This window comes from Monodon monoceros, unplaced genomic scaffold, assembly GCF_005190385.1.
Source record: "Monodon monoceros isolate NGI ecotype Baffin Bay Population unplaced genomic scaffold, NGI_Narwhal_1 Super_Scaffold_5, whole genome shotgun sequence".
In the NCBI taxonomy this organism is placed as follows: Eukaryota; Metazoa; Chordata; class Mammalia; order Artiodactyla; family Monodontidae; genus Monodon; species Monodon monoceros.
The window spans coordinates 28,553,935-28,578,903 of record NW_021703782.1 but is presented as its reverse complement, the minus strand read 5'-3'; the positions used below and the strand labels follow the sequence as shown (position 1 = coordinate 28,578,903).

Below are 24,969 nucleotides of genomic sequence, written 5' to 3'. Positions count from 1 at the left end.
TGCTGTTCTAAATTAACTGTCCTTTGCATTAAGCTGAAGCTTTTGTGCATGACAATTAAATGCCCTATAAAATGTAACTGAATTCTAAAGTGACCGCTCAAGCACCAGATTATAATGTTATTCCTCACTCCCTTTATCAGATATTGTAGGAACAGAATGACAACACAAGAGGGACTTACTCATGTTCTGTGCCCTGTTTTATTAACAGCCTAAGTGGGGCATCCCCATTTCTTGGAGACACTAAACAAGAAACGTTAGCGAACGTATCTGCTGTCAACTACGAATTTGAGGAAGAATACTTTAGTAATACCAGTGCCCTAGCCAAAGACTTCATAAGAAGACTCCTCGTCAAGGATCCAAAGTGAGTGTCCATTATACCCGAAAGGTGCCCAGCTGTGGCCTCAGCTAGACGAGAGTTAGCACCTGTCCTGTGCACACGGCCACGTTTAGGCGACCCTGGTTGTTTCCTCCTGGCAAAGAGAAGCATGCCGTGTGAAACGCTTCAGAAAATGCAGGCAGGGCCCTTTGTACCTGCTCAGTCAGCCCCTGCGGGCACAGTGAAATAATCACACAAAGACTGATGTTGTTTTCGGCTCCATGAAGCAGGCCCCGAACTGCATTTTCCAGAGCATCTCCTTGGTAGGCCCAGCCGGCATGGAAACAACCTTAGCGTTTGCTTCTATGGTCACTGCATTTTTTTTCTTTCCCCTCCCCCCACAAAGGAAGAGAATGACAATTCAAGATAGTTTGCAGCATCCCTGGATCAAGGTAAGTTGCATATTGCGATTGGTTTGGGGATTATAGGGCGACCTGGAATTCGTTTGTCCTAGGGTATCACTAGGCACTATGGGTTCTAACCACGGTCATGTCTGGTGTCTTGTGTTTGCTGTTGGTGCCATACTTTAAGACAGCTGAGAGAATCCTCATGATGACAGAGGTAGAAAGGAGCGAGCTACCACAGTGCAGGACTGTGATGAGGAACTGAAGGGCAGGTCCACTCAGCAACCTCGAGTTTGATTGTGGGATATTAGCCCAAACAATAGTTTTGAAAATTCTTGAATTAACTTCCAACATTTAAGTATCATATCAAATCTGGATTTCCAGCTTCTCTTGAAAAATCTGAAGATCTGTCAACACTGAGCCCTCATGCTGCAAGGCTGCCAGAAACTCTGCCCAGTTGCCTTTGTACCAGGCCAGCAGCCACCCCCGATGTATATACACCTTTACATTGTTTGCCTGGCGCCTGTCAGCATTTGGGTTAAAGAACTGAAGTTGCTTCAGCTAGACCAGAAAGGACTAAGGGTGGGGAAGCATGGCAGTTACAGAATAAAATCATGGAACCAATAAGTGGATTGTGGTGCAGTAACTTGCGTTGCAGAAGTAGGTTTGGGGCAGCTGGAGACCTCTGTCTGTGCCAGCTCCCAGCAGTTGCCTGGGCTTCCCTAGAAGGCAACAGTGTCTCCTTCCTTCAGAGGTAGAGTTGCATGGCCTCCTGAAAAAATGCAGTAGGAGGGATTTTAATGCTGTAAGATAGACCGAATTTGCTAACATCTGAGGTCCCAACCAGCTCTAAATTACTTGATGATGTTAAGTTCACATGCCTCGCAATATGGCCTCACCGTGAATCATGCCATTCCCAGATTCTCTTATGGAAAGTTGTAATTCAGCTTGTCCAAGCTCAGCTTTCCAACTTTCCCTCAAGATCCAGTCTTCATGGATTTGCTCAAACCCTTAGCCACAAGAGTTTAGCCTCTGGAGACTAGGTTCCTGGATCAGGCATATTATCCCAACTCGTTTTGTTACTTTACCAAGGTGAATATGTAAGCGTCCCAAATAATGAGAGGTTTTCAATAGTTGTCATGTAACGCATTTCTATAATTTGAGAGCTCTAAATTGTCTTTCTTGGATTTTCATTTTAGCCTAAAGATACCCAACAAGCACTTAGTAGAAAAGCATCGGCAGTAAACATGGAGAAATTCAAGAAGTTCGCAGCCCGGAAAAAATGGAAAGTAAGATTGTTTGATTTGAAGGGATTAACTAATTCTGTGTCCCCTGTGGCTCTCCCTCTGTTCAGGGCTCACTTCTTCTGATACTGGCAATGCAGAACTGCATCCTTTTTAAAAATTCACTCTGTAGTCATCTGCACCATTGCCCTATTTTCAAAGACAATCAAAAATACTATTTCAGTCCTATTAGCGCATCTTTTCACATGTAATTTTGCATTTTTTTAAATTAAAACCATTCCCAAGGGAAATTTTTAAATCAGTACAATAAAATTATAGTGCAGCCTTTTTCTAAAGGCAACAAGCCACGTTTTAAATAGATTTGTTTCTTGTGGTAGGCACCATAGCATTATGATTATACCAGAACTTGTGTAAATGGTTCTCTAAATCCAGCCTTGGTCTGTGAGTCGTTGGGATGGGGGTGGGGTGTGACCATGAGCGTCTGCAACGTGATCCCTTCTCAGTGCGGATGGTTTCTGCAGGGGCTGAGTAGGAAGTGGCTCTAAAGGGCATTCCAGCCAAACTTGAACAAATGAAAATTCAGGGTTAGGAAGGGGACAAGGATGGCTTCCTGTGCACAGGGTCATGTCAAGCCCAGAGGAGGCAGGTACTTGCCATGTCTCCTCATCACTGGGCCAGAAGTGTACCTCATTTTACTCATCAGGTTGGGGATGCCTTGATAGAGATGAGGAGGACCACAGCCATGGGTTACTCAAGACTTGACTCTTAGTCTCAAAGAAGCCTTGAAAATAAGGCTTAAAATGTAGAGTGAACCACCATAAGTTTCTCTTTCTCTCCCTCTCTTTCATTCATGTACAGACACGCACACACACACACATTCTTTACCTGTTGCTTCTGCCTTTGAGAGTAAATGCAGAGGTGTTTTGTCCTATGGGCTAAAGAGTCCCCAACCTGCTCATTTCGAACAACTGGATGAGTTTTGAGAGTCACACTGTCTGCCATTACCAACTTGACTGGGCACCAAGGACACAGGGCAAGACCCTTGCATACCATGCTTCTCTGAGGGGAGACGTGCAAGGGCTTTGTTAGGGTAAGATCCCATTCCTCAAAGAGTAGACAGTGAATATGGAGAGAGAAGGGATGCATCCAGTTCTGCAGCTTGTAACGAAATGCAGGAGAATCTCTCTCTATTGTTGTCTTGATTTCTAAGACCTTTAGAAATTTCTTTAAGCAAATATGATCCGGGCTTCCCTGGTGGCGCAGTGGTTGAGAGTCCGCCTGCCAATGCAGGGTACAGAGGTTCGTGCCCCGGTCCGGGAAGATCCCACATGCCGCGGAGCGGCTGGGCCCGTGAGCCATGGCCACTGAGCCTGTGCGTCCGGAGCCTGTGCTCCGCAACGGGAGAGGCCACAACAGTGAGAGGCCCACGTACCATAAAATATATACATATATATATATATATATATATATATATATATATATATATATATGATCCAACCTGCTTGTGGGATCGCCCACCCCTGAAGAATAATACATGCTGTCAGCCTTGAATGCTATCTCAAAGGCTTTGTCATTTGCACTAATTTGAGTATTGTTGTGTAAGCTCTCTCTCCTCCTCTCCCCCTGCATTTTTTTCACTCTCTCTCTCTCTTTTTTTTTTTAAAGCAATCTGTTCGCTTGATATCACTGTGCCAAAGATTATCCAGGTCATTCTTGTCCAGAAGTAACATGAGTGTTGCCAGAAGCGATGATACTCTGGTAAGCAAACCTTTTCCCCAGATAGGTTTGTTCTTAGCACTGTGTATTTACTGTGTTTAGGTTGTTTAATTTGTTCAGCAACCCAGAAAACCTGAAGTCTTGGAAACATCAGGCCTGTTCTTCCTCCTCTTGAGTGGGAGAGTTGGGGTGGCTGATTGGATCTACTCTGTTACTGTTTCGTCCTTTTTCCTCTTTGTTTTGATTGGCTATACCTACTACCTCTAACACTACCACCTTCCCACCCTCCTCTTCCCCCCAACACAGTTTGATAAAAGAGAGGCTTGCCAGTAGAAGAGGAGAGATCATATTCTAATTTTCATGAACTAAAACGAGAGCCCTCTGTTTCCACCAACCTTGGAGAATCTTAGACTGTAATAGTACAAAAGGGGCAGACAACCCTCCTTCTGAACACACACACACACACACACACACACACACACACACCAGAAAATCAGGGGAAATGCAGTGGGGCTTGCTGATATAGTTCGTGGTAGACCAGAAGGCTAAACCCACTCACTTTGTTGATGTTGTATTGATTTCTAAAGGCCCTTGAGAACAACTCCACGACTTTTTTCCCTGAATCCAAACTGAAACCTAATCACAGATTAACTCTTCAGATATGACTGGACACATCAGAATTCAACGAGACTTTCCCCAACAGTCAGACAACGGGGCTTTGTGAACCCTGGAGGTAAAGGGGACTCCAGAAAAGGCAGAAAGGGTGGTTCTGTGGGAACCAGCCTGCTCCTGTAACTGAATAGTCAGTGTTTCCTGAGTGGAATCCGGGAACTCCAAGGGCAGGATCACACATCAGCAGACACCAGCTCTTTTTTTACTCCCTGAAGCCAGTAGTTTTACTCAAGTTCCAGATCTAACCTTATAGCCTGAAAAGAGATAGGAAATTTTAAAAAGAAAAAAAGAAGTAGGAGAGAAGCAAGTTAGGAGAAGAAGGGAGAGAAAGAGGAGGAAAGCTGGACTGGGGAATTGTTTGAGGGTGGCCGTGGAACCAGGACAATATATAAACTATTAATCTAAGTAAGGTGATGAGAACAATGAAATCTTACAAATTAAAATTGCCCTGAATAATCAGTTGGGAGACAGTTTGTTGCAATGAAGAGTTTAGGGTAAGAGAGGGACAGGGCTTGTGTAGAAGCTCCAGGTGGGTAGACCCCCCTCCCCAGCCCTCAGGGTCTCTCTCTCATCATCTCAGTGTCCTGCTGATCGTGAGGCTGTGTTACAACAACGTGCTTATTCCTCCCGTTCTCCCATTTCTTGTCACTCTCACTTTCAGGCAAATGTCTCTTAGTCTTCAACTTGGATTGTGATAGAAAAGCAAAACCAGTGGTGTTCTTAAACATGTACTCTGTGCAGATATTATTATGTCTCTCATGAAGCTTGTTTGCATTCAGATTTATAGAGAAGAGAAAGCAGAGTTCAGAGAAATGCCTTCTCCATTCCACCCCCCATAGGCAGAGGTTCAGCCTCTGTAGGTATGCTTTTCCAGGTTTGAAATTTTAGTAGCAGTACCTCTGTAAGTCCAAAACTTTTGTTTGGGACTTTTCTAGCTTATTTTTTTTGTTTTAATTTACCATATTGTGCAAATTTCTTATTATTTATATTTAAGAAAGTACTTTAACAAAGTAGCAAAAATTTAACAAACTTACTGTTCCACAGTATCTAGTTATTTTCTCTTTGTAAATGAAATGCATCCATTTTCCCATTTCTGGCCTTTATTTTTACATTTCTCCCCTTTTCATACCTTTTTTTAAAAATAATTGTGACCAGCTTTCAGAGAATTTTGCTATGTTATAGAATACCTAGAGAATGAAGAATTTCTAGTGCTCAAAAAATGACAATCTGTAATTGCAAAAATTACAAAGTAAGACTTTCTTATTCAAAGATATCATTTCCTTGGTTCTATGGATTTTAGAATCTGAGTTACACCTGAAATTTTCTACAGTGGTTTCTGGGACTATATGTTTTTAAAGATTCCTAAGGTAAACACAAAGTGTAGTTTGTCATCAATCGTTGTTCTAAATCTGAATCTTAAGAGATGTTTGCTCTCTGGGTAACAATGCAGGCAACATAAAGACACTGATAAGTGGGTGCTGCCATCATGGAAGGGGCAAAAAATGACCTCCTGCTTCCCTTCATGACCAGGTGGATTTGGGGATTAAATGGCTTACTTTCCCCTGAACACTCCTTTTAATAAATGAGCATTGGTTTCTCTGATGTTGGTAAAAGGAGCAGCATGACCAACAATCTAACACTTTTTCCCTCTTCCATGTCTCTCTCAAGGATGAGGAAGACTCCTTCGTGATGAAAGCTATCATCCACGCCATCAACGATGACAACGTCCCAGGCCTGCAGCACCTCCTGGGCTCCTTGTCCAACTATGACGTTAACCAACCCAACAAGGTCTGATGCTGTCCTGCCGGGGGTAGTGGGGGTCGGGGGGTCATGGTGATTGGGCACCTCCAAGTCCAAGGTGGAAAGACCCCATCTGCTCTTCATTCTCCCTTACTGTTGTAAGCTCCATACTGTGGGGAAAATCACTTCTGCTTAGAAAGTGAGCTGAGTTAGGAATAAGGTATTTTTGCATTGAGGGCCTTTCTACACGCACCTAGCACTCGCCTCTAACCATGAAAATTTAAATGTGCTCATCGTGCAGATGAAAATGTCACTTTGGATTGTGAATCCAAAAGAGGAAGATGTTGTGTCCTTCTGACTGTCTTCCATTCCTGTCACGCAGAACAGGAATGTGTCCTGTGTCTGTGGAGACACAGGAAGGTATATGGGGCAGCAGGGGTAGTTTGGGCTTTTCCTTTGCTACCAAACCTGAAAAATAGGTATTTTTTTTTCTTGCCTTTTCCAGCATGGGACACCACCGTTACTTATTGCTGCTGGCTGTGGGAATATTCAAATACTACAGTTGCTCATTAAAAGAGGCTCAAGAATCGATGTCCAGGATAAGGTCATAGTTCTGTTTTATTGCAAATGAATTAATTTTTTAAGTATTTCCAAATGTCTCTAATCAAAAAGTAATAGAGAAAAATAACACATATGCCCTACTTCATTTCTCAGTTTCCTATAAAGGAAGATGAACTACTTGAATAGCCTGTTCCTGTCTAACATGTTACAGAGAAAAAGGCAAACATTCATCTTCCTCATGGCTCAGTTGCTCCACATCATCCTTTCTTTGTGTCCTGCCCCAGATTGACTCCTTACTAATCATATTTACTCAGCGGTGTTATTTGATGTCACATTGAAAATGTTTTAATTATCCAATTAATCTTATCAGAAATGTATTTTTCCGCACATTAATTAGGGCAACAGAGTAAGGAGGATATGCTTTGAGGTGTAGACCACATTGGAAGTGTAGACACAAGTGATGATCAGCTAAGCGTCATTACAACGGGTCTGTCATCAGCTTCCATAGACTTTCAACTGAGCTGTAAAGGGACTAGATCTGGCCCTTGACAATATAGGGAATTCTAACCAGAAGTTGAAGTGAAGGTTTTAGGAAAAGAAAAACAACTTTTTATTTCGAAATAATTCTAGATTTACCAAAAAAAAATCTGCAGAGATAGTATAGAGAGCTCCCTTATCCCTTTCACCCAACTTCCTGGAATGTTAACGTCTTACATAACCTTGGTCCCTTTGTCAAACTGAAAAGTGAAATGGGGTTTTATTCCTCTTGGGAGTTGCTCCTTTGGAGTTTGTCATCACATAGGAAGGGAAATATAGCAACTGAGTGATGTTTGCATTCAGATCCAGTCTGGGAATGTGACTCTGCCTTGGTTTTTGTACAGGGTGGATCCAATGCCATCTACTGGGCCTCTCGGCATGGCCATGTAGATACCTTGAAATTTCTCAATGAGAACAAATGCCCTTTGGATGTTAAAGACAAGGTAAGGCCACTTCTCTTCTTAAGGAAAGTAATAAAAGGCATGCCTTCTGCATCATGACCCAAAGAACAAGGATTCAGGACCAAAATCTTCCTACCGAGAATTTAAGTAGAAGTTTCTTTTTGCTGGTGGCTTAGTCTAATATTAAAATCTGGGGGCTTCCCTGGTGGCGCAGTGGTTGAGAGTCCTCCTGCCGATGCAGGGGACGTGGGTTCGTGCCCCGGTTCGGGAGGATCCCGCATGCCGCGGAGCGGCTGGGCCCGTGAGCCATGGCCACTGAGCCTGCGCGTCCGGAGCCTGTGCTCCGCAACAGGAGAGGCCACAACAGTGAGAGGCCCGCATACCGCAAAAAAAAAAATTTTTTTTTTAATAAATAAATAAAATCTGATTTTAGCTGAAATCTGCCAAGTGTTTTCCATGTTACATAAGCAGTGAACTGTCTTCCCCATAACATGAAAACTCAAAGTTCAGCCAGAAAGACAACCAGAAAGTGACCTGAGTCCTGGTCCTCTTCTTGACCCGCCATGCGCACATCTCTACCATTCTCTTCCTCTTTGATGTGACTGACTGACGGTGCTGACCTTACGATCACTGGCACTAGAAGAGTTAATGAGACAATGCAAGTAAAGTAAGGCTTTTTGGATAAAGATGTTATCAAAATGATTGGTTTAGGAAGATACCTTACTTTCACGTACCCATGTTTCATTCAGTCCACACAGAGGCCCTGTGAATTAATTGCAGGGCTGGGACCTGAACTTAAGATTCCTATTTTCTCATCTGTTATGTATTCCATTATGCAACCCCTCTCTGATTCTACTAGTAGTAGACTGATTTGTCATGTTCAGTCAGGGCTGCCACATACAGTTGTATGGATTGTGCACTGCACCATATCTAAGGGAGGACATTCACATTACAGACATACATTTATTATTTTTTTATTTTTCATTATTATTTTTTAAATATTTATTTATTTATTTTTGGCTGCATCGGGCCTTTGTTGCAGCACTTGAGATCTTTCGTTGTAGTGTGCGGGCTCTTCGTTGTGGCCCGTGGGCTCTGGAGCACGTGGGCTCTGTAGTTGTGGCTCGCATACTCGGTAGTTGCGGCGTGCAGGCTTAGTTGCCCCTTGGCATGTGGGACCTTAGTTCCCTGACCAGGGATCAAACCTGCATCCCCTGCATTGGAAGGCAGATTCTTAACCACTGGACCACCAGGGAAGTCCCGACATACATTTATTATAACAGTTTTCTGTCGGGTGGCAACAAGTATCTCATTCTGTTATGTTTTTAGATCAGTTTATTCTGACAGTTTCATGGCAGATATAAAAAAAATCTTAAGGAAGTTGCATCTATTACTAATTCATAGAATGTTATTGTGTGGGCTAACGGTAGTGTTTCTTAAAATCTCTGAGAATGTAAGAAATTACATTCTAAACATAGACAAAATGAAATCAGAAACTTGGTAATAAATAAAACCCTGTGCTTAAAGAACTTAATATTAAAAAAGGAATTTTGTGTTTTGAAAAAAAATCACATAGCTGGAAGCATCAGTATATAATGAAAATCGAGACCAGCTATCACAAAAAAGGGAATGCACTCTGACTTAGGGAGGGAGGGTTCTCACACACAGGGTGAGCCAGGTGTGTGGATTTAACGCTAGCTACATAGTGGGTGCCCCACCCCAGGGTCCTTGGCCCAGTCACCAAAGGGGCATCTGGCCTGAGAGGGGCAGGTACCACCTCAGGGGAGGAGGTGGAGCCAGGCATGGGTGGGAGTGGGACGGCTCCCAGGGGGCTCTGAATCTTTGGCTGTGTCTTTTGCAGTCTGGAGAGACAGCCCTTCATGTGGCAGCTCGCTATGGCCATGCCGATGTGGTTCAGTTACTGTGCAGCTTTGGCTCAAATCCCAACTTCCAGGACAAGGTGGGTCATGGTACCTGATGTCCTCACTTCTTTCTGCTTTTTGCATGGGTATACAGGCAGCCAGGTGATGTGTCTGGGTCTTACGGAGTTTTATCCAAGTTAGGTTTTCTGCTTAGATTACAGAGGGCAGGGACTCGAACAAAAGCACTAACATTCATTCATCCGTTCATTAATCCTCTGGACAACCCTACAATTCTCATTTTACAGATGAGGAAACTGAGGCAGAGAGAGGTTCAAGAACTTGCCCAAGGTAACACAGCTCAACGGTGGTGGAGCCGGTGCTCAAGCCCACACAGTCTGGTTCCAGAGTCTGTGTTCGTAACCACTACAGTACAGCAGCCTCTCATAGACAGATACATGTGTCTAATGATGTTGATCATGAATATGTAGACCTCACGACCAACCATTTTTGTTAAAGCTTGGTTGTCTTGGCCCCTTCTTTGCCAGAGCAGTAATCAATTTATGTGACTCATCTTTATGCTATATACATGACAGGAATCTTGAGGCATCAAGATTATTCGAAGAGTTCCTGCTCAGAGAAGTGCTGTCCCATGGTTAGTAGTCTCCAATGAAGTAAAGGACAGACAACACTTTTACGAGACAGATGATATAAATCCACCCACGCAGAGGCCCTCTTGTTCAGAAGAGCTGAGCCATGGTTCCAGTGGGCTCCGCAAAGCCAGTTGTCAGTAAAATGCTGAGAAAGCTGAATTCGAATTAAGGAAAGCCGTCAGACCCATGCCCGTTATTTCACATTAATGTTTTGCTCCAATAGCTACGAGCTCTTTCAATCCGCTGCCTTGAGTTTGCTGCCAGGTTTGGCCAGGACTCTCACCATGCCTGTACTTTCTTCCATAGTCTTGCATTCTCCTCCTCTATGTACTTGTCTCCCTGGCCAGGAAGAAGAAACACCCCTGCACTGTGCCGCCTGGCACGGCTATGACTCTGTGGCCAGAGTCCTTTGTGAAGCCGGCTGCAATGTGAACATTAAGAATCGAGAAGGAGAGACCCCCCTCCTGACAGCCTCCGCCAGGGGCTACCACGACATTGTGGAGTGTCTGGCTGAGCACGGAGCCGACCTTAATGCATCCGACAAGGTGCTTAGTGGGTCAATGTATCCCGCTCGCTGAAAAGTGATCTGGGGGGCTGGAGGGACCACAAGACTTCTCAGTTAGTTTACCTAAAATAACAAACTTGAGTGCAACAAGTTATATTATCCTTTCTCTTCTCCTATCCAAAGATTCTGTGACTCTAGATTCTGTTTAATAATTAATATTCATTTGTGGGGTGTAACAAAATTTATGAATTGGTCAGATGACTCAGGTCTCTATTTTTAGCCTTTTTAGCTTTGCAGCAGGCACAGTGATGATCACAGAGCCCAAGACAAATCCTCATTTAGGACTGAAATTGGCAACACACTATTAATTTGTAGACAGACAAAGAAATAGGTGGTTTATTTACTTCCATCACCTGCTATTTTGTAGAAAAACAGTAAACTATTCTTATTTGTTTGGCAATCTCAATTCCAGGCCAGGTTTTCCTTTTTTAATTAAGCAAATTCAGCATAATCTGTTCTTACTGTGAACTCGTACTTACAAGAGGCTGTGATGTTGCTATGCACAGTTAGATCTGGCACACTGTGGTTAATTTAGGAACTGCCACTTGCGGAGTATTTTCTGGGTACAGAGAAGTAGTTCTCAAGTGGGGTGACCTTGCCCCCAGGAGACATTGGTAGTGGCTGGAGACATATTTTGGTCGTCACAGCCAGGGTGGGGCATCTAGAAGATACAGACCAGGGATGCTACTGAACAGCCTACAATTCCCAGGACAGGTCCCAAATGTCAGTAGTGCTGACACCGAGCAACCCTAGAACAAGTACGTTACAGAGATGTTTCCACACTCCCTCTACCCAGCTCCTACAACTCAACACGCTTCTTCACCGGGGGTTCTAGAGCAGGTGAATTCCCGGACTGATGCTCATATACATGACAGCAAGTCGCCTTGCTCTCTCAGTTTCTCCTGGTGTAAAATAAAATAATAAACTTTCTACTTAGGAAGTTAGTAAACATTGCTGAGCAAATGTTTTGAAAAGTGTTTTTCAAATACTTGATAAAAGAGGCCATTGGAGTACCAAACATAACTGAAGTCCTATAAATTCAGAGACAAAAAGGAGTGTGGAGTCTTCCTACCCGAATGTACTGGCCAAGCCTAGGTTAATTAAGCTGACGGTCAGCTTGGTCTGTGATTATTCAGAGTGAGATGTATGGGGCCTCGCCCCGACCCCACCAGGAGTAAAGTTCACGGTTTTAATCCTCCTTCAGGCTTTGCAGTAATGGTCCCATTGCCAATTAAACCTGGCCCAGTGCAGCTGGAAAGGCAAGCGGGCAGGCCCACGTGCCCAAGCAAAAGCGCTCACGGCCCTGGTGTTTGTTGCAGGACGGACACATAGCTCTGCATCTTGCTGTGAGACGATGTCAGATGGAGGTCATCCAGGCTCTCATCAGCCTGGGCTGTTCCGTCGATTTCCAAGACAGGCATGGCAACACCCCCCTCCATGTGGCCTGCAAAGATGGCAACGTGCCGATTGTGGTGGCCCTCTGTGAAGCCAACTGCAATTTGGACCTCTCCAACAAGGTAAAGCTGGAAGGAAGATCCCTGCAGAGTCCGTCTGTGTCTGTCTGTCCACATGTTTCTGGGTTTGGGCAAGTTTCTCTCTGCATCTTTTCATTGTTCGAAGTCAGTATTGCTTATATGAACCTGTTCCTTTTTATAGGGCTCTCCACTTTAAGTATATTTTACATCTGACTTTTGAATAATTTCCTAGAGTAACAGAAAATTACATTAATAAGTACTTCCTGCTAAGCCCGGCTTACCATTTATGGGCATCGAGAAAGAGAGAGAGAGAGAGAGAGAGAGTGTGTGTGTGTGTGTGTGTGTGTGTGTGTGTGTGTGTGTGCGTGCCTGCGTGCGCACGCACGCGCGTCCCCTCCTGCAATCAGAGAACATGGTACAAATTGGGGCATCTTCCTGGAGCACTAAGTCTTCAGGAAAACACCTAATGAGTTCTGATGTGATTGAAATTCCTAGGGCCAGATTTCTCCAGTTTCCCCCACTGAGAGTTTTATGGTCAAAAGTTCATAACATCTTTTTTGTGCTTAATAAGTTTGGTAAGACCAAGGGGATACTATCATTTGGTGAATGATAAAGAAATAAAAATCCCCATATGCTGACTCCTAGAAATTAGCTAACACCTTCTCTTTTCCCTGAATACCATCTAGATTTTCATTACCAAATATGATAGGACAGTTGGATATTCATGTGGTTTCAGCCCTGCAACTGTATGAAAGGCAAGCACTATTCTGTTACGATTGGTTAGAAACAAAGTCCAAGTAGAATTAATTTTTTAATTGCAGGAAATGTTTGTTTATAAATGGTAGACATGATACCAGCAGAATTTTATTATGATTTGTTTGAGGTAAAAAGAATTAATATCTGAAACAACTGGAAAATGATGCTTCTATCAAAAAAAACTAGTCCTCTTGCATATATGTGATTAATTCTAATGGGAATTGAAATTGGTAATCTTCATATTCTGGAAATATGAAAAGACAATATACTAGGTCTTAACCATTAGCTGCTGGTTGCTTTCTTAGTTTATCCTATTCTAACCTTGCCAAGTCAGTTATATAAGTGGCTTAAGGAGGAAACTAAAGGTAATATTAAGCAGCGTCAAGACCTAGGCTTTCCTTCCAGGAGTCTTTAAATGAATAAAAAGCAGCTTTAGGAGCCTCATGGCACTCATTTGAATACCTTTGACTTGGCCATTGTACACCACGACTTTGTGGGTCTCACACCTTCTTCAGAAGGGTTGGTGTCAGCTTGTTTTCCTGTTCATTTTTTCACTGTTTATTTTAGGAAAGATGATGGGGGCTGTAGGGGAGCTTAAAAGATGCACAGAAAAGTAAGAGAAAGGCATTATTTCTCCAGAAAGCACATCTGGCTTTACATGGTCTCACCCCAGTAGCCGGTTGTCAGCGTGGAGGTGGCACAGTGACGGCCCATATCCCACAGGCAGACTGTCACTCCTTTCCCATGGTGTGTCCTGCCTTTTCCTTGCCTGGACTCAGTTCCCCCGGAGATAAAAATCTTCATTCAGATCCTACCCCTGTCAGCAGTATGTGACAGGAACTTGTCACTATTTTTGACGCTCATTGCAGTGAAACAGACATGTCTTTTTCTGCATTCTTCTCATGTGAAAATCCGGAGAGTGGCTATTTACTCGGCCACATCGGGAAATGCAGGAGAGGAGAGGAACTAGATGATGCAGAGTGCACGGCCCTTAGCCCTTTGTTCCTTTCTGGATTGACTCTTCTTATCAGCGAAAGTAGAAAAAGCATGTCGATACACACGTGTGTGTGCACGCACACACACACAGATGCGCACACACATCCAGGAGCCTGCAAGAGAATTCCGTGCCTGCCAAGCATTGATGAATGCCCTTCTGTGGCAACGCCGTACCAGGCGCAGGTGGGGAGCAGGGCTAGGCAGGGTATGGACGGCAGGGAATGGTTCTTGCCCTCAGGCTGCTTTTAGACAGACACACAGACATTTCAATGTAACAGCATCTCATATTGCAGTCAGTGCTGTGATAGAGGTACAGGTGCTCCAGAAACATGGACATCTGGACATTAAAGAAACCGGGAAAAGCTTTTCAGAGGTGATCATTTTAAATGAGTAGGACTTGGACAGATGAAGAAGAGGGGAAAGCATATTTCAAGAAGAAGAGGGAGGCAGCAAGAAAGAGGCACTGAATCCAGATGGTGAAAGACCTTGAATGTAATGCTAAGGAGTTTGGGTTTTGTTCTGTCAATCATTGGGGGCCATCAAAAGTGTAAACTCTCCTAGTCCATTTTATTCATCACACGTCTCTTCATTGACCTTCTTTCCTTCTCTAAAACTATGCATCCTGTAACCAAGACTATCTTCCTTACACAGAAATCCAAACTCTTCATCCAGGTCTTCCAAACCTCCTCCTTTCCTTCGCACTTTAACTCTAGGGTATTTGAAAGCTTCGTATCTGCTTTCTAAATCACTCTAGAAGCTAACAGTAAACAAAACATAAATATGCACATACGTTGCAGCGTTATTTATAATCGCAAGAAGTGGAACCACCTTAAGTGTCCATCCTCAGCAGGCTGGCTAAATGAGTTATGATATAGCCGTATATTGAATATTATTCACGTGTCTGAAAGAATGTAATAGATTTCCTTATAGACATGAAAAATTATTCACAACCAATTGTTAGGTGAAAAAAGCAAGGGACAGAATAGAAGGTGGAGTGTGATTAATGTCTTGGCCTTTCAGATTATTTCTCTCCATTTATGGATTCATAGAGAAAAGCCTGGAAGGTTTGAGTAGGGCTAGTTCTGAGAGGAGAACTTGGGGGGAGGGGGAGGGGGAGGGAGACTTCATTTTTCTCCCATATATCCTTCTATGTTGTTTGGATTTTCTGCCTGAGCATGTGTTAACTTTCTAGCAGAAACCTGTATTTGCACGTAAACAGTATAAAGCAGAGATACCCACACTTGCTCAATTCATAACTTCCATAGTGTCTTAGGAATCTTTTTCATGGCTCCCCCGGAGCAAAAGAAATACCTAAAGTTCTGTTTGTTAAGTCGTTCAATCCAAACAACCTAGTATGTATGCCCTAACAACTTAGTAGCTGTGGGAATAAATGATCCACATAAGTTGAAAGAAAACTATTTTTATTTCATTTTTAATTAACCCCAGTTGTATATTAATGGGATGTGTATGCTTGTTGGGCACCTCATAACTCCTCAAACCTTGGACTCAGAGTGGACACCACCACCCTTATATCCTGTTCTACGTGGATTTTCTCAAGATATTTGCCTCTTATCACAGCAGCGACCAACCCCCTGCTGTGCATACATGATGTCATTGAAAGGAAGGCAGTACCAGCTACTTTGAGACTTTGAACTACCTGGAGCTGGTAGTTTCCCTGGTGTCTGAACCTGCTGGTTCCATCAAAAATTTAAAATGTTCCTCAGCACCCCATGAATTCACTGTAGTGCCTCCAGATGCCTTGGGTTTGGGAACCCATAGGCATAAAAAATGGTGGGTATGGCCTTGGAATTTCACCTCATTAGAGTGTCTTCAGTGGCTGTGCTTCCATGCCTTTTCCCTTTGCTGTATCTAAATTTGAACTGTGGTGCGGATCTTTCCGGAACTTTGGGGCCCTTGAGCCCTGACTCATGCCTCCTTTCTGCTGGCGCAGCAGGAGACTTAATTTAGTTATCTTATGCTAAGCCTCCCACTCTTCCATCCTTTTAAGTTTTATTTTAAAGTTACTCTTTTAACTGAGAAATACTTGAAAATGTTTTGCTCGGCTTGCCTCCCCAAGGAGATGGCAAGTTTCTGGAGAAGGGAGACCTCGCCTCCTATTTCTTCTTGGAGGATCCCAGATCCCCCAATGATGGCCCTGTGAGGTCACTCCATAAATGTTATCCTCAGCAGCAGCCGTGAGGACTCTCCTGGGTCTTTCTTGTCTCTTCCAGTATGGACGGACGCCTCTGCACCTTGCAGCCAACAACGGGATTCTGGACGTGGTCCGCTACCTCTGTCTGACAGGCGCCAACGTGGAGGCGCTGACTTCGGTGAGTAGCCCTCTGGCAGGAGAAAGCAATCGCAAACCCCTCAGGCCTCGAGGGCACAACGGGAAAGGTATTGCTTGGCAACTGCACTCCAGAGCAGACAGGCTGCCGTTAAGCTTCAGCTCCTCCGCTGCAGTTACGTAAACATTTGCCCACACAAACCCGGGGTAAGATCCCGAGAATGCCTCATCCTCTTCTTCCACCAGGTCTGCACTGCCAGGAAAACCTGCTGTTTCCCACTGGCCTTTTCGTTTCCTGTGTTACACAACAGGCCTTTGTGTTTTGCATTAGGTTGTGTGTTTATCTTTTCTAAAAGTGCCCCCTCCTTCCAAGGAGGGAGGAGGAAGGCCCCCCAGCGTTGGGGGAACAGGTGACAAGAGCTGTTCTCTCTTTTTTAAAAAAGTCCGGCTTTGCTCTTAGGCCCACAACATATTTTAAAATGAGATTTCTTTAAATCTCATTTCTTTAAATGTCTCACTCCCGACATTCCCTGTTCCAGACCTGGTACCTCCCTGCAGAAGAAACCCTTTGTTTCACATTTCAAGAAATACCAAAGAGGAAAAATATGTCCGCTAAGAGATAAGGTTGCTGTTTTTACCACTGCGGTGAAACATTATCATTTGAGTTGTCTCTGGCCCAACAGTGGATTGAGTCTCCATTTGCTCATGTGGGTGATTCCTAAAACTCACTAGAACTTTGCTGACATAAAGTGTTTCTCTAAGGAGACCCATCGGAGTCTTGAAATATGGTGGCCAACCTTGGGAAAATCAGGGCTCTGAGGCTGGAGAGTCATACAGGGAACAAGCAGTGGGTCTGTTCTCAGCAGTGTTGAGCCCCGAGCTGGGCTCTTCTGCAGGCCCAGTGCTTACCAGCGCTCTACCTGGGATTGTCCCTTCTTAGGGCACCTCCTCGTCCATCACAAACCCACCTACCGCCGTGCAATGACCTGATGAGCCATTATCAAACCCTGACCATCCATGCCTTGGCACTCGGTCCAGCTACTCCACGATAGAGCATTGATGTACATTTTGATGGGGAGAAGTACTTTTTTGTTACAGATGTTGCCTCATAAAAAATAAACTGTCGGGCTTCCCTGGTGGCGCAGTGGTTGAGAGTCCGCCTGCCGATGCAGGGGACACGGGTTCGTGTCCCGGTCCGGGAAGACCCCACATGCCGCAGAGCGGCTGGGCCCGTGAGCCATGGCCGCTGGGCCTGCGCGTCCGGAGCCTGTGCTCCGCAACGGGAGAGGCCACAACAGTGAGAGGCCCACGTACCACAAAAAAAAAAAAAAAAATGTAAACTGTCGAGGATGGCTGTGAAGATGCCAGCAGCTGCTCCTGGCTACCCGGCAGTGTGGGCCGGGACCTCTCAAATGTGTGACCTTCAGCCTCTGCTGGGTCCTTGGGCTGCCCCCTGACCACTGTGAGCCCGCGGTCATCTCCCCTTGCCTTTGGCCTCCCCACAAGAGGCCCTCGGGTGTAACTCTGCTCCCCACCCTTCCCAGCTCACTGCAGGCGCTTCTCCCTGGTGCCTGCGAGTCCACCACGGGGCCTCAGTCATTTATTCATTCAGCAGATACTGAGCATACACTGCGCACCAGGCAAAGAACAGCAAACACAGAGGGGCCAAGTCAGGCAAGCCGCTCCTCCCTCGGGAAACTTCTAGTCTAATGGGAGAGAGTCAGACCCAAGGGGCACAGCAGTAAGTATACAGCTACTGGATGGGACCCGTGAGAATTAAGAGCCAGAGTCCCCAGGGACGTTTCCAGGAGTGTCAGGACCACTCCTTAGAGAGAGTGGAGAGAGAAGGAAGGGCCCAGGCCGGTGGAACTGGAAGGACAGTGAGCTGGAGCGCAGCCCGGACTGGCCCGGCCAAGGTGCGGCTTGGTGGGGCTGGATGTGCATGGCCCCCCAGCGGGCGTGGTGGAGACGGGGGTCTCCTAGGGCGGGGAAGCCACGTGGGCTCCACGCAGGGTGCGGGTCATCACAGAGGCGCCGTGCTGAGGCCGGCTCCATGGAAGGACAGCTTGCTGCCTGTGTCGTACTAGACTTTGTAGTAGCTGCATCTGACAAGGAAAAAGAAACAGAGGAAATTAATTTCACTGATATATTTTAATATGTTAAAAGTAACGTATAAAGTAATGTATTTTGCCCAATAACGTGCAAAGTATTATCATTTTGACTTGTAATCAGTATTTATAAATTATTGAGATACTTCCAGTTCTTTGATTGAAGTCTTGGAAATCTGGGTACGTTTTATACCCACAGCACATCTTAGCTTGGCCACGTTTCCAGCCCCGCGGAGCCGCGTGTGGGCTGGGCTGCCGCCTTATTGGACAGCACAGCCCAGCCCTCTTCGTGAGCCAGCTTTTCCCCTCTGCCTGACCGCAGGGTTCTTCCCTTCGGGCACCACCTCCCTTGACCCTACAGCGCCTCTAGCTGTTACCCTCCCTCTCCCAGTCTGTTCTCAGCCGGGATAACTGAGAAGAGTCTTCTGAAGGTCCAGTCCTCTTTTCCCTTCCCTCCTACCTCTCCTCCGCCCGCCACAAGTCTGTCCTCGACTCCTGGAATTCCCTCGACTCTGCAGAAGCCCCAGTCACCTCGCCTTCAAAATTTTTTTATTGTAAAATAAAACAGATTTTTTTTAAGGAAAGGACATGAGCAAAAGTAAAACTTGGTGGATTTGACAAACACCTTTGTAACCCCACTAAGGTCAAGAGGTAGAATTTTCGAGGCCACCCCAGAAACCCCCGGTGGCCTGTCCCAGCCGCAACTCACCCCCACCCCTGCCCCCAGTGGAAGCCCCACCCTGACTTTTGTTGTACTATAATCACTTCCTTCCTTACCTTTCTTTGTTGTCTTTCTCACCTGAGTGCCAGCAGTTATGTCTAGTTATCTCTCCAGGACACGGCACTTCCTTGACACTCTCTCCGGCCTTGGATAAGAAAATCCTACTTGCCCCTGCTTCCCCTCCCATCTCTGCTGCCCTCCTCCAGCTCCAAGGCTTCTTGCTGCTGTTCCACGCCCCCTGGCCGGCTGCCCTCCTGCTCTCTGCCCCCTGCTCCTCTCACCAGCCCCAGGGCTGCAGCTGCACTTAGGAACTCAGGTCCACGTCCGGGTCTCCGGCCCCACTTGTTCCCTGAGCACTGCGCTGGGACCCAGCCTGGTGAACACCACCTGTGGAAGGCCCCCCGCCTCCACGCTGCATCCTCTCCCTCCGGGTCTGCCCTTTGCAAAAGCCTTCTGCGTACCTCCAATCGTCTGGTCCAGGAAATGTGGATGCTCTCTTCCCTGGCGTCACGCTGGTGGCCACATCCTTGATTCTTCTCGAACTCACAGCTCTTCGTCCTCTGCCTCCACTTGGTTAAAATCTCACTGTGTATTTCCCCCAGGACCAGCTCTGCCTCGGAACTGGTCCCTCACCTGTAGCCTCATGGCCCTCCTGACAGTTCTGACCCAGCACCACATTTATCATTCTGGAAAAGCCAGTCTGCAGTGGGTTCCAGTTGCAAATCATCCCGGGGCTCTGTTGCCCTCAGGATGTGCCCTCCATGGCCTGGTCCCTGCCCACTGCCCACCTCACCCTTCACCTTGCACCCCCTTGGCTATACCAAACTGAGTGGGACTATTTGCAGGTCCTGGGACCTCGCTCATTCCCGCCTCATCCAGTTGGCACACGCTGTTCCTTCCCTCTGGAACCTCCTCTGTTTCCAGCCCCACCCCTTGCACATAGTGCCCCCACGTACACACACATACCCCTGCCACGAGGCAATAAGACATGCGTCTGCCTTCACAGGGAGAGCCTTTCAGTGCCTAGGAGGCACCCGGGCACATAGTAGTGCGTGATGTTGGCGTCAGGAAGATTCCGGAACACTAACTCCTTGTCATCTTCCAGTATTCAACTGGAGCCCCAGGACACCTCCTCTTTCCCAGTCCCCTTCAGTGGGTGTGATTTGCCCCCTATCTTGCTCTGTTGGAATTGACCGCTGATTCTCCCATGAGGCTGTGAGCCCTTGGCCATGATCACGTGTAACTTGTCCTGGTCTCCTAACTGGTGTCCCTGCTCCCATCCTGCCCTGTCCAGCCTGTTCCTCACACAGCAGCCTGCCTGACCCTGTGCAGACATACGTCAGATCCTGTCCCTCATCTGTTCTGACCTTCCTTCAGCGTAAAAGTCCTTGTGATGGGGACGTCCCTAAAGACCCGCATTGCCTCCCTGTTGCCATCTCTTCCTCCTCCTCCCCTTGCTCTGCCTGCACCAGCCACACGAGCTTCCTTGATATTCTTCGAACATGAGAGTCATCCTGCTGCCTCAGGGCCTTTGCACTTGCTATTCTTTGCAAGACTTCCTCAGGTATCCAAATGTCTTGCTCACTCACCTCCTTCAGGTTTTGACTCAAATATAACCTTCTCGGGCTTCCCTGGTGGCGCAGTGGTTGAGAGTCTGCCTGCCGATGCAGGGGACATGGGTTCGTGCCCCGGTCCAGGAAGATCCCACACGCCACGGAGCAGCTGGGCCCGTGAGCCATGGCTGCTGAGCCTGCTCGTCCGGAGCCTGTGCTCCGCAACGGGAGAGGTCACAATAGTGAGAGGCCCGCGTACCACACACACACAAAAAATATATATATATATATATATATATATATATATAAAACCTTTTCAGTGAGACCTCCCAGACCACTGTGTGTGACAAGCAGGGCAGTGAGTGCTAGGATCGCTTGTGGGCCAGCTGCAGACCTGGCACCTTGCTCAGGGGTGCATGGTAGCACAGGACCAGAATGAAGAGATCCAGCTCCTACCCTTTTCCCTCTTGGACAGAAAGTCAGGGAGTTTGGGGACACTCTCAGCTCTTTTTTTTTTTTCTTTGATGATGACTGCTGCTTGCTTTTTCTGCGCCTGGTACTTTGTTGGTTCTTTCCATTTGGTTTTCTCTAATCTGCTCAAGAATCTATGCAGTCAGGGTGTCATTTCTCATGCTGTAGATGAAGAAACCCAGACTTCGGGAGGCCGAGTGACTGACCACACATCTGGGGAGGGGCAGAATCCGGACTTAAACCTGGGTCCTTCTCACTCCAAAGTTCAAACTCTTTCCACTACACTGGCAGACATTGCTTTTGGAAGCCCAAACAGTGTCCTTTAGAGCAACATGTTTTGCAAACTCTGAAGTGCTGTGCAAACGTAAGGAATTGTAATTGATGGCTGTTTTCCTGACATTTGAGAGACTTAACAGTGGAGAGTAACTTGGCCAGTGAACATCCTCTGTCTGTGTGCTATGCAGATCTGAGGTCTTCAAGAGAAATTCATGGCCAGTCACACCAGAGGACAGAAAATTTAAGTCAAAGCTCAGATTGCTTCCAACTAAGGCAACGGTCCCAAAACTTCGCTGCACAATGGAATCACCTGGGAGGGCTTTCGAACCCTAATGTCCAGATCGCACCCCAGAGAGGTAGAAGCAGAGCATACGGGTGGGAGCCCGGCAGCAGGAGTTCTTAAAGACCCTGGTGATTCCAATGTGCTGTGAGATTTGGGAACTAAGGCCTGTTCTTATCACGTCAGGAAGGATCTAGACAGTTTGGCATGCATCCCTGGTTTGGATGTGGTGTCTGACAAATTACCTAATTCACCCCAAAGCAAACTAGAAGCTTTCGTCTGCCCGTTGGAGCCATTTCAGGACTTGAGGGGGGGCAGAGAAAGGCGGGTGGCATGACTGTAAAGCACGCCTCCTCCGGAGTGCCCACCTGAGCTTCTACCACAGCCTACGGCTATGGTTCTCAGCTGGGCAGCTTCACCCCCCAGGGGACGTTTGGCAATGTCCAGAAACACGGGGTTGTCACAGCTGGTGGAAGAGAGATGCTACTGGTGTCTAGTGATGGAGGCCAAGGTGCTGCTAGCCATCCCACAGCGCACGGGACAGCCTTCCACAGCAGAGAATTGGCCTGGCCACAATGTCAGTAGTGCTGAGGCTGAGAAAAGCTGATCCGACGGCAGGGATTGTGACCTGGGTTGAGAGATTGGCAGGTGTGCTGTCAGTCAGATCCGGGCATTCCCCCAGCCTCCCCAGGGAAGAGAACTTTAACTGTCACTGGTGAACACTGAGAGATGGGCCAAAGGCCCCTTAGTCTTCTTATTTAAAAAAATACTGCTTTTATTTCTTTTGAAGTTGCCTCGCATCTTTTCTACTTTTAAATTTGTAGTAATTCCTAAAACTGCAGCAGAAAGATCCCTCAGCCTCCATTCCCTCCTCGGTAGTGCGTGAACAGCCGGCGTTCCTGCCGCCCTGGAGTGGCTCTGAGGTTACTGCACACGACGCACTGAGATTATTAAGAGGCGCTCAATAAATGTTAGCCATCATCGTGCATGTTCACGGCCTGGAAACAGAAAGGAATTCGTTCAGTGTGAAACTGCAGCCCTGTGAAAATTCTCTAATTAAAAAGCAAACACCAAAGTGCTGTGGACCCTTATTTCCTCCTTTCATGTTCACCGAAAATCTTCAGATAAAAATTGTAAAACTCAGTCTTTCCTTTGAAATGCACAGTAATTAACAGTAACTAGCTTGATATGAGTGCTACAGATTGTCTATGGAAGGATTTTTTTTTTTTTTTTTTTTTTTGGGGTACGCGGGCCTCCCACTGTTGTGGCCTCTCCCGTTGCGGAGCACAGGCTCCGGACGCGCAGGCTCAGCGGCCACGGCTCACGGGCCCAGCCGCTCCGCGGCATGTGGGATCTTCCCGGACCGGGGCACGAACCCGTGTCCCCTGCATCGGCAGGCGGACTCTCAACCACTGCGCCACCAGGGAAGCCCTATGGAAGGATTTTAAGACGTTAGCTTCCACTAGCTAGAATTCGCCAGCAAATGGCAGTCTTTATCGTTGGCCTAACTGAAGAGAGGAGGCTCAGGACACAGGGTAATCTGCCCGCTAACGAGGTGCCCAGTTTGATTAAAGCCTGCGGGCCTGAGACATCTCGCCATTGGACCTCAAAGCACCAATGCACGTTTTTTTCTACCTCTTATCTTCCTTTTGTGGACAATCAAGTGAAATAAGGATTCCACAGAAAGGGAAATAATCCAAGACATGGTCTTTTGTTCACCTTATTTGCTTCTGATGCCTGTTACATTGTTTCTGCCTCAGATGGCAGTACTGGTGTATGGAACACACAGCTCTCTGTCGTGAAGGAAGATACTAATCGTTTTTCTCCAACAGGATGGAAAGACAGCAGAAGATCTTGCAAAATCGGAACAGCATGAACAGGTAGCAGGTCTCCTCACAAGACTCCGAAAGGTGAGAAATTGTGGTCTGAAGTGCTGTGTTTTTATGTGAAAGATTCTGTTTTTTCCCTTGTAAACTATGAGGATGAACAAAAGAGGCTTTGGACACACAAGTGGTACCAAAAGGCACTGGTCCTGTGCTGTGGTTTGCATATCGATTTGCATGAACACATTGGCTACCTCTCTGATTTCTTCTTCTGTATCGAGACTTGGAAATCATTGGCCTCTTTGCAGTCGCTATGCCTGGCTTCCCTCCTTCTACCCGCTTTGTAATACCTGCCCCCTCCCCACCGTGAAGTAGAGGGGAAATGAGAAAGCTGACTCTGCTTCTTTCTTTCTTAATGTTTCGAGCTCCAAGATATCACTTGTGCTCCAGTTTATCAAACGTTGTTGCTCTAAGGTTTGAGGAAACATGATAAAAATAAGTAAATGCACGTGTACCTTTCCAGCCCACATCATAGCAGTATGTACTGAGAGACTTCAAAATAGTCACACCCTTTAAGCTAGGGATTCTATGTCTGTGACTCTATCCTGAAGAAATGGAAGAAACGCAGAGAAAAAAAGTTCTGTGCACAAAGATGTCCATTGTAGTATTATTTATAATACAGTAATAAAAATTGGAAACATTGAATGACCAACAATGAAGTCTAGTAAATTGACAGACAGCTATAAAAGAGAGTGGTTTGGGGCCGTTAAAATGTTTTTGAAGAGGTTTTAGTAATAGGAGTTTATTGCTTAGGATGTTCCTGGGCTTCAAAGCAGAAGATAAATTATGTGCACATTGTAATCTCAGCTATATCTTTTTAAAATGCATGGAAAGAAAAGGGTAACAGTGGTGTCTTTGGATTTTGCTTTTCTAATTAACACTCTTCTTTAAACATTACTGTATTTTTTCCAAATTTCCTATAATAATCATGTAATAACTTTTCAAAAAACAAACTTTATAGAAATAAAAAAATTACTCAGTTAAGTGCTCATTGAAAAGGTATTGTCCAGAATAAGCTTGGGGTATCCTACAAAGATCCTGCCGTATAAATTGAAAAGTGCCCGGGGGAGGGATTATAATGTCTTATAATCACAGTAAATTTCACAGCTACTGAAAGTTTGAATTTTCATAGTGGTCCCCTGGTCTCCTGGTCCTGGTTGAGGGGGGAGTGAGAAGGGACACATACACGTAGGTTGGAATGATTTCTTCCCCAGTGCTTGGAGTTGACCTGGGGAAGATAATTCATTTTCACACCTTTGTGCTTTGGATCCTGTGAACTGATAAACACTGAGATCCCCCAGGCCGCTGCAGGGGTTCAGTCTCCCCTTTGATCTAGAGGTTCTAGAAAGAGATCCCTCCTTATTCACACGTTCTTACAGGAAAGACTTAAATTGACTCTGGGCTTCGAATTCCCCTACTCTGTACTACCACAGACTGTCTCATTGTGAGAGAGAATTTGAACTAGAAAAACAAGGGAAAACTTTTTGTTTACAGG

General features: G+C 46.0%; 1 protein-coding gene across 9 annotated transcripts in view; it reads left to right on the top strand.

Moving 5' to 3' along the window:
* Positions 1–24,969, top strand: part of DAPK1 (death associated protein kinase 1) — a 206,385-nt gene that overhangs the window by 143,458 nt on the left and 37,958 nt on the right. For all 9 annotated transcript variants that reach the window (XM_029201700.1, XM_029201701.1, XM_029201696.1 and 6 more), the window contains 12 exons: positions 209–361; positions 723–768; positions 1,920–2,009; positions 3,630–3,722; positions 6,021–6,140; positions 6,598–6,696; positions 7,535–7,633; positions 9,453–9,551; positions 10,451–10,648; positions 11,988–12,185; positions 16,127–16,225; positions 23,424–23,501. In XM_029201700.1, coding sequence (XP_029057533.1) covers positions 209–361; positions 723–768; positions 1,920–2,009; positions 3,630–3,722; positions 6,021–6,140; positions 6,598–6,696; positions 7,535–7,633; positions 9,453–9,551; positions 10,451–10,648; positions 11,988–12,185; positions 16,127–16,225; positions 23,424–23,501 — 1,372 coding nt within the window. The remainder of the gene's footprint in view (positions 1–208; positions 362–722; positions 769–1,919; positions 2,010–3,629; positions 3,723–6,020; positions 6,141–6,597; positions 6,697–7,534; positions 7,634–9,452; positions 9,552–10,450; positions 10,649–11,987; positions 12,186–16,126; positions 16,226–23,423; positions 23,502–24,969) is intronic.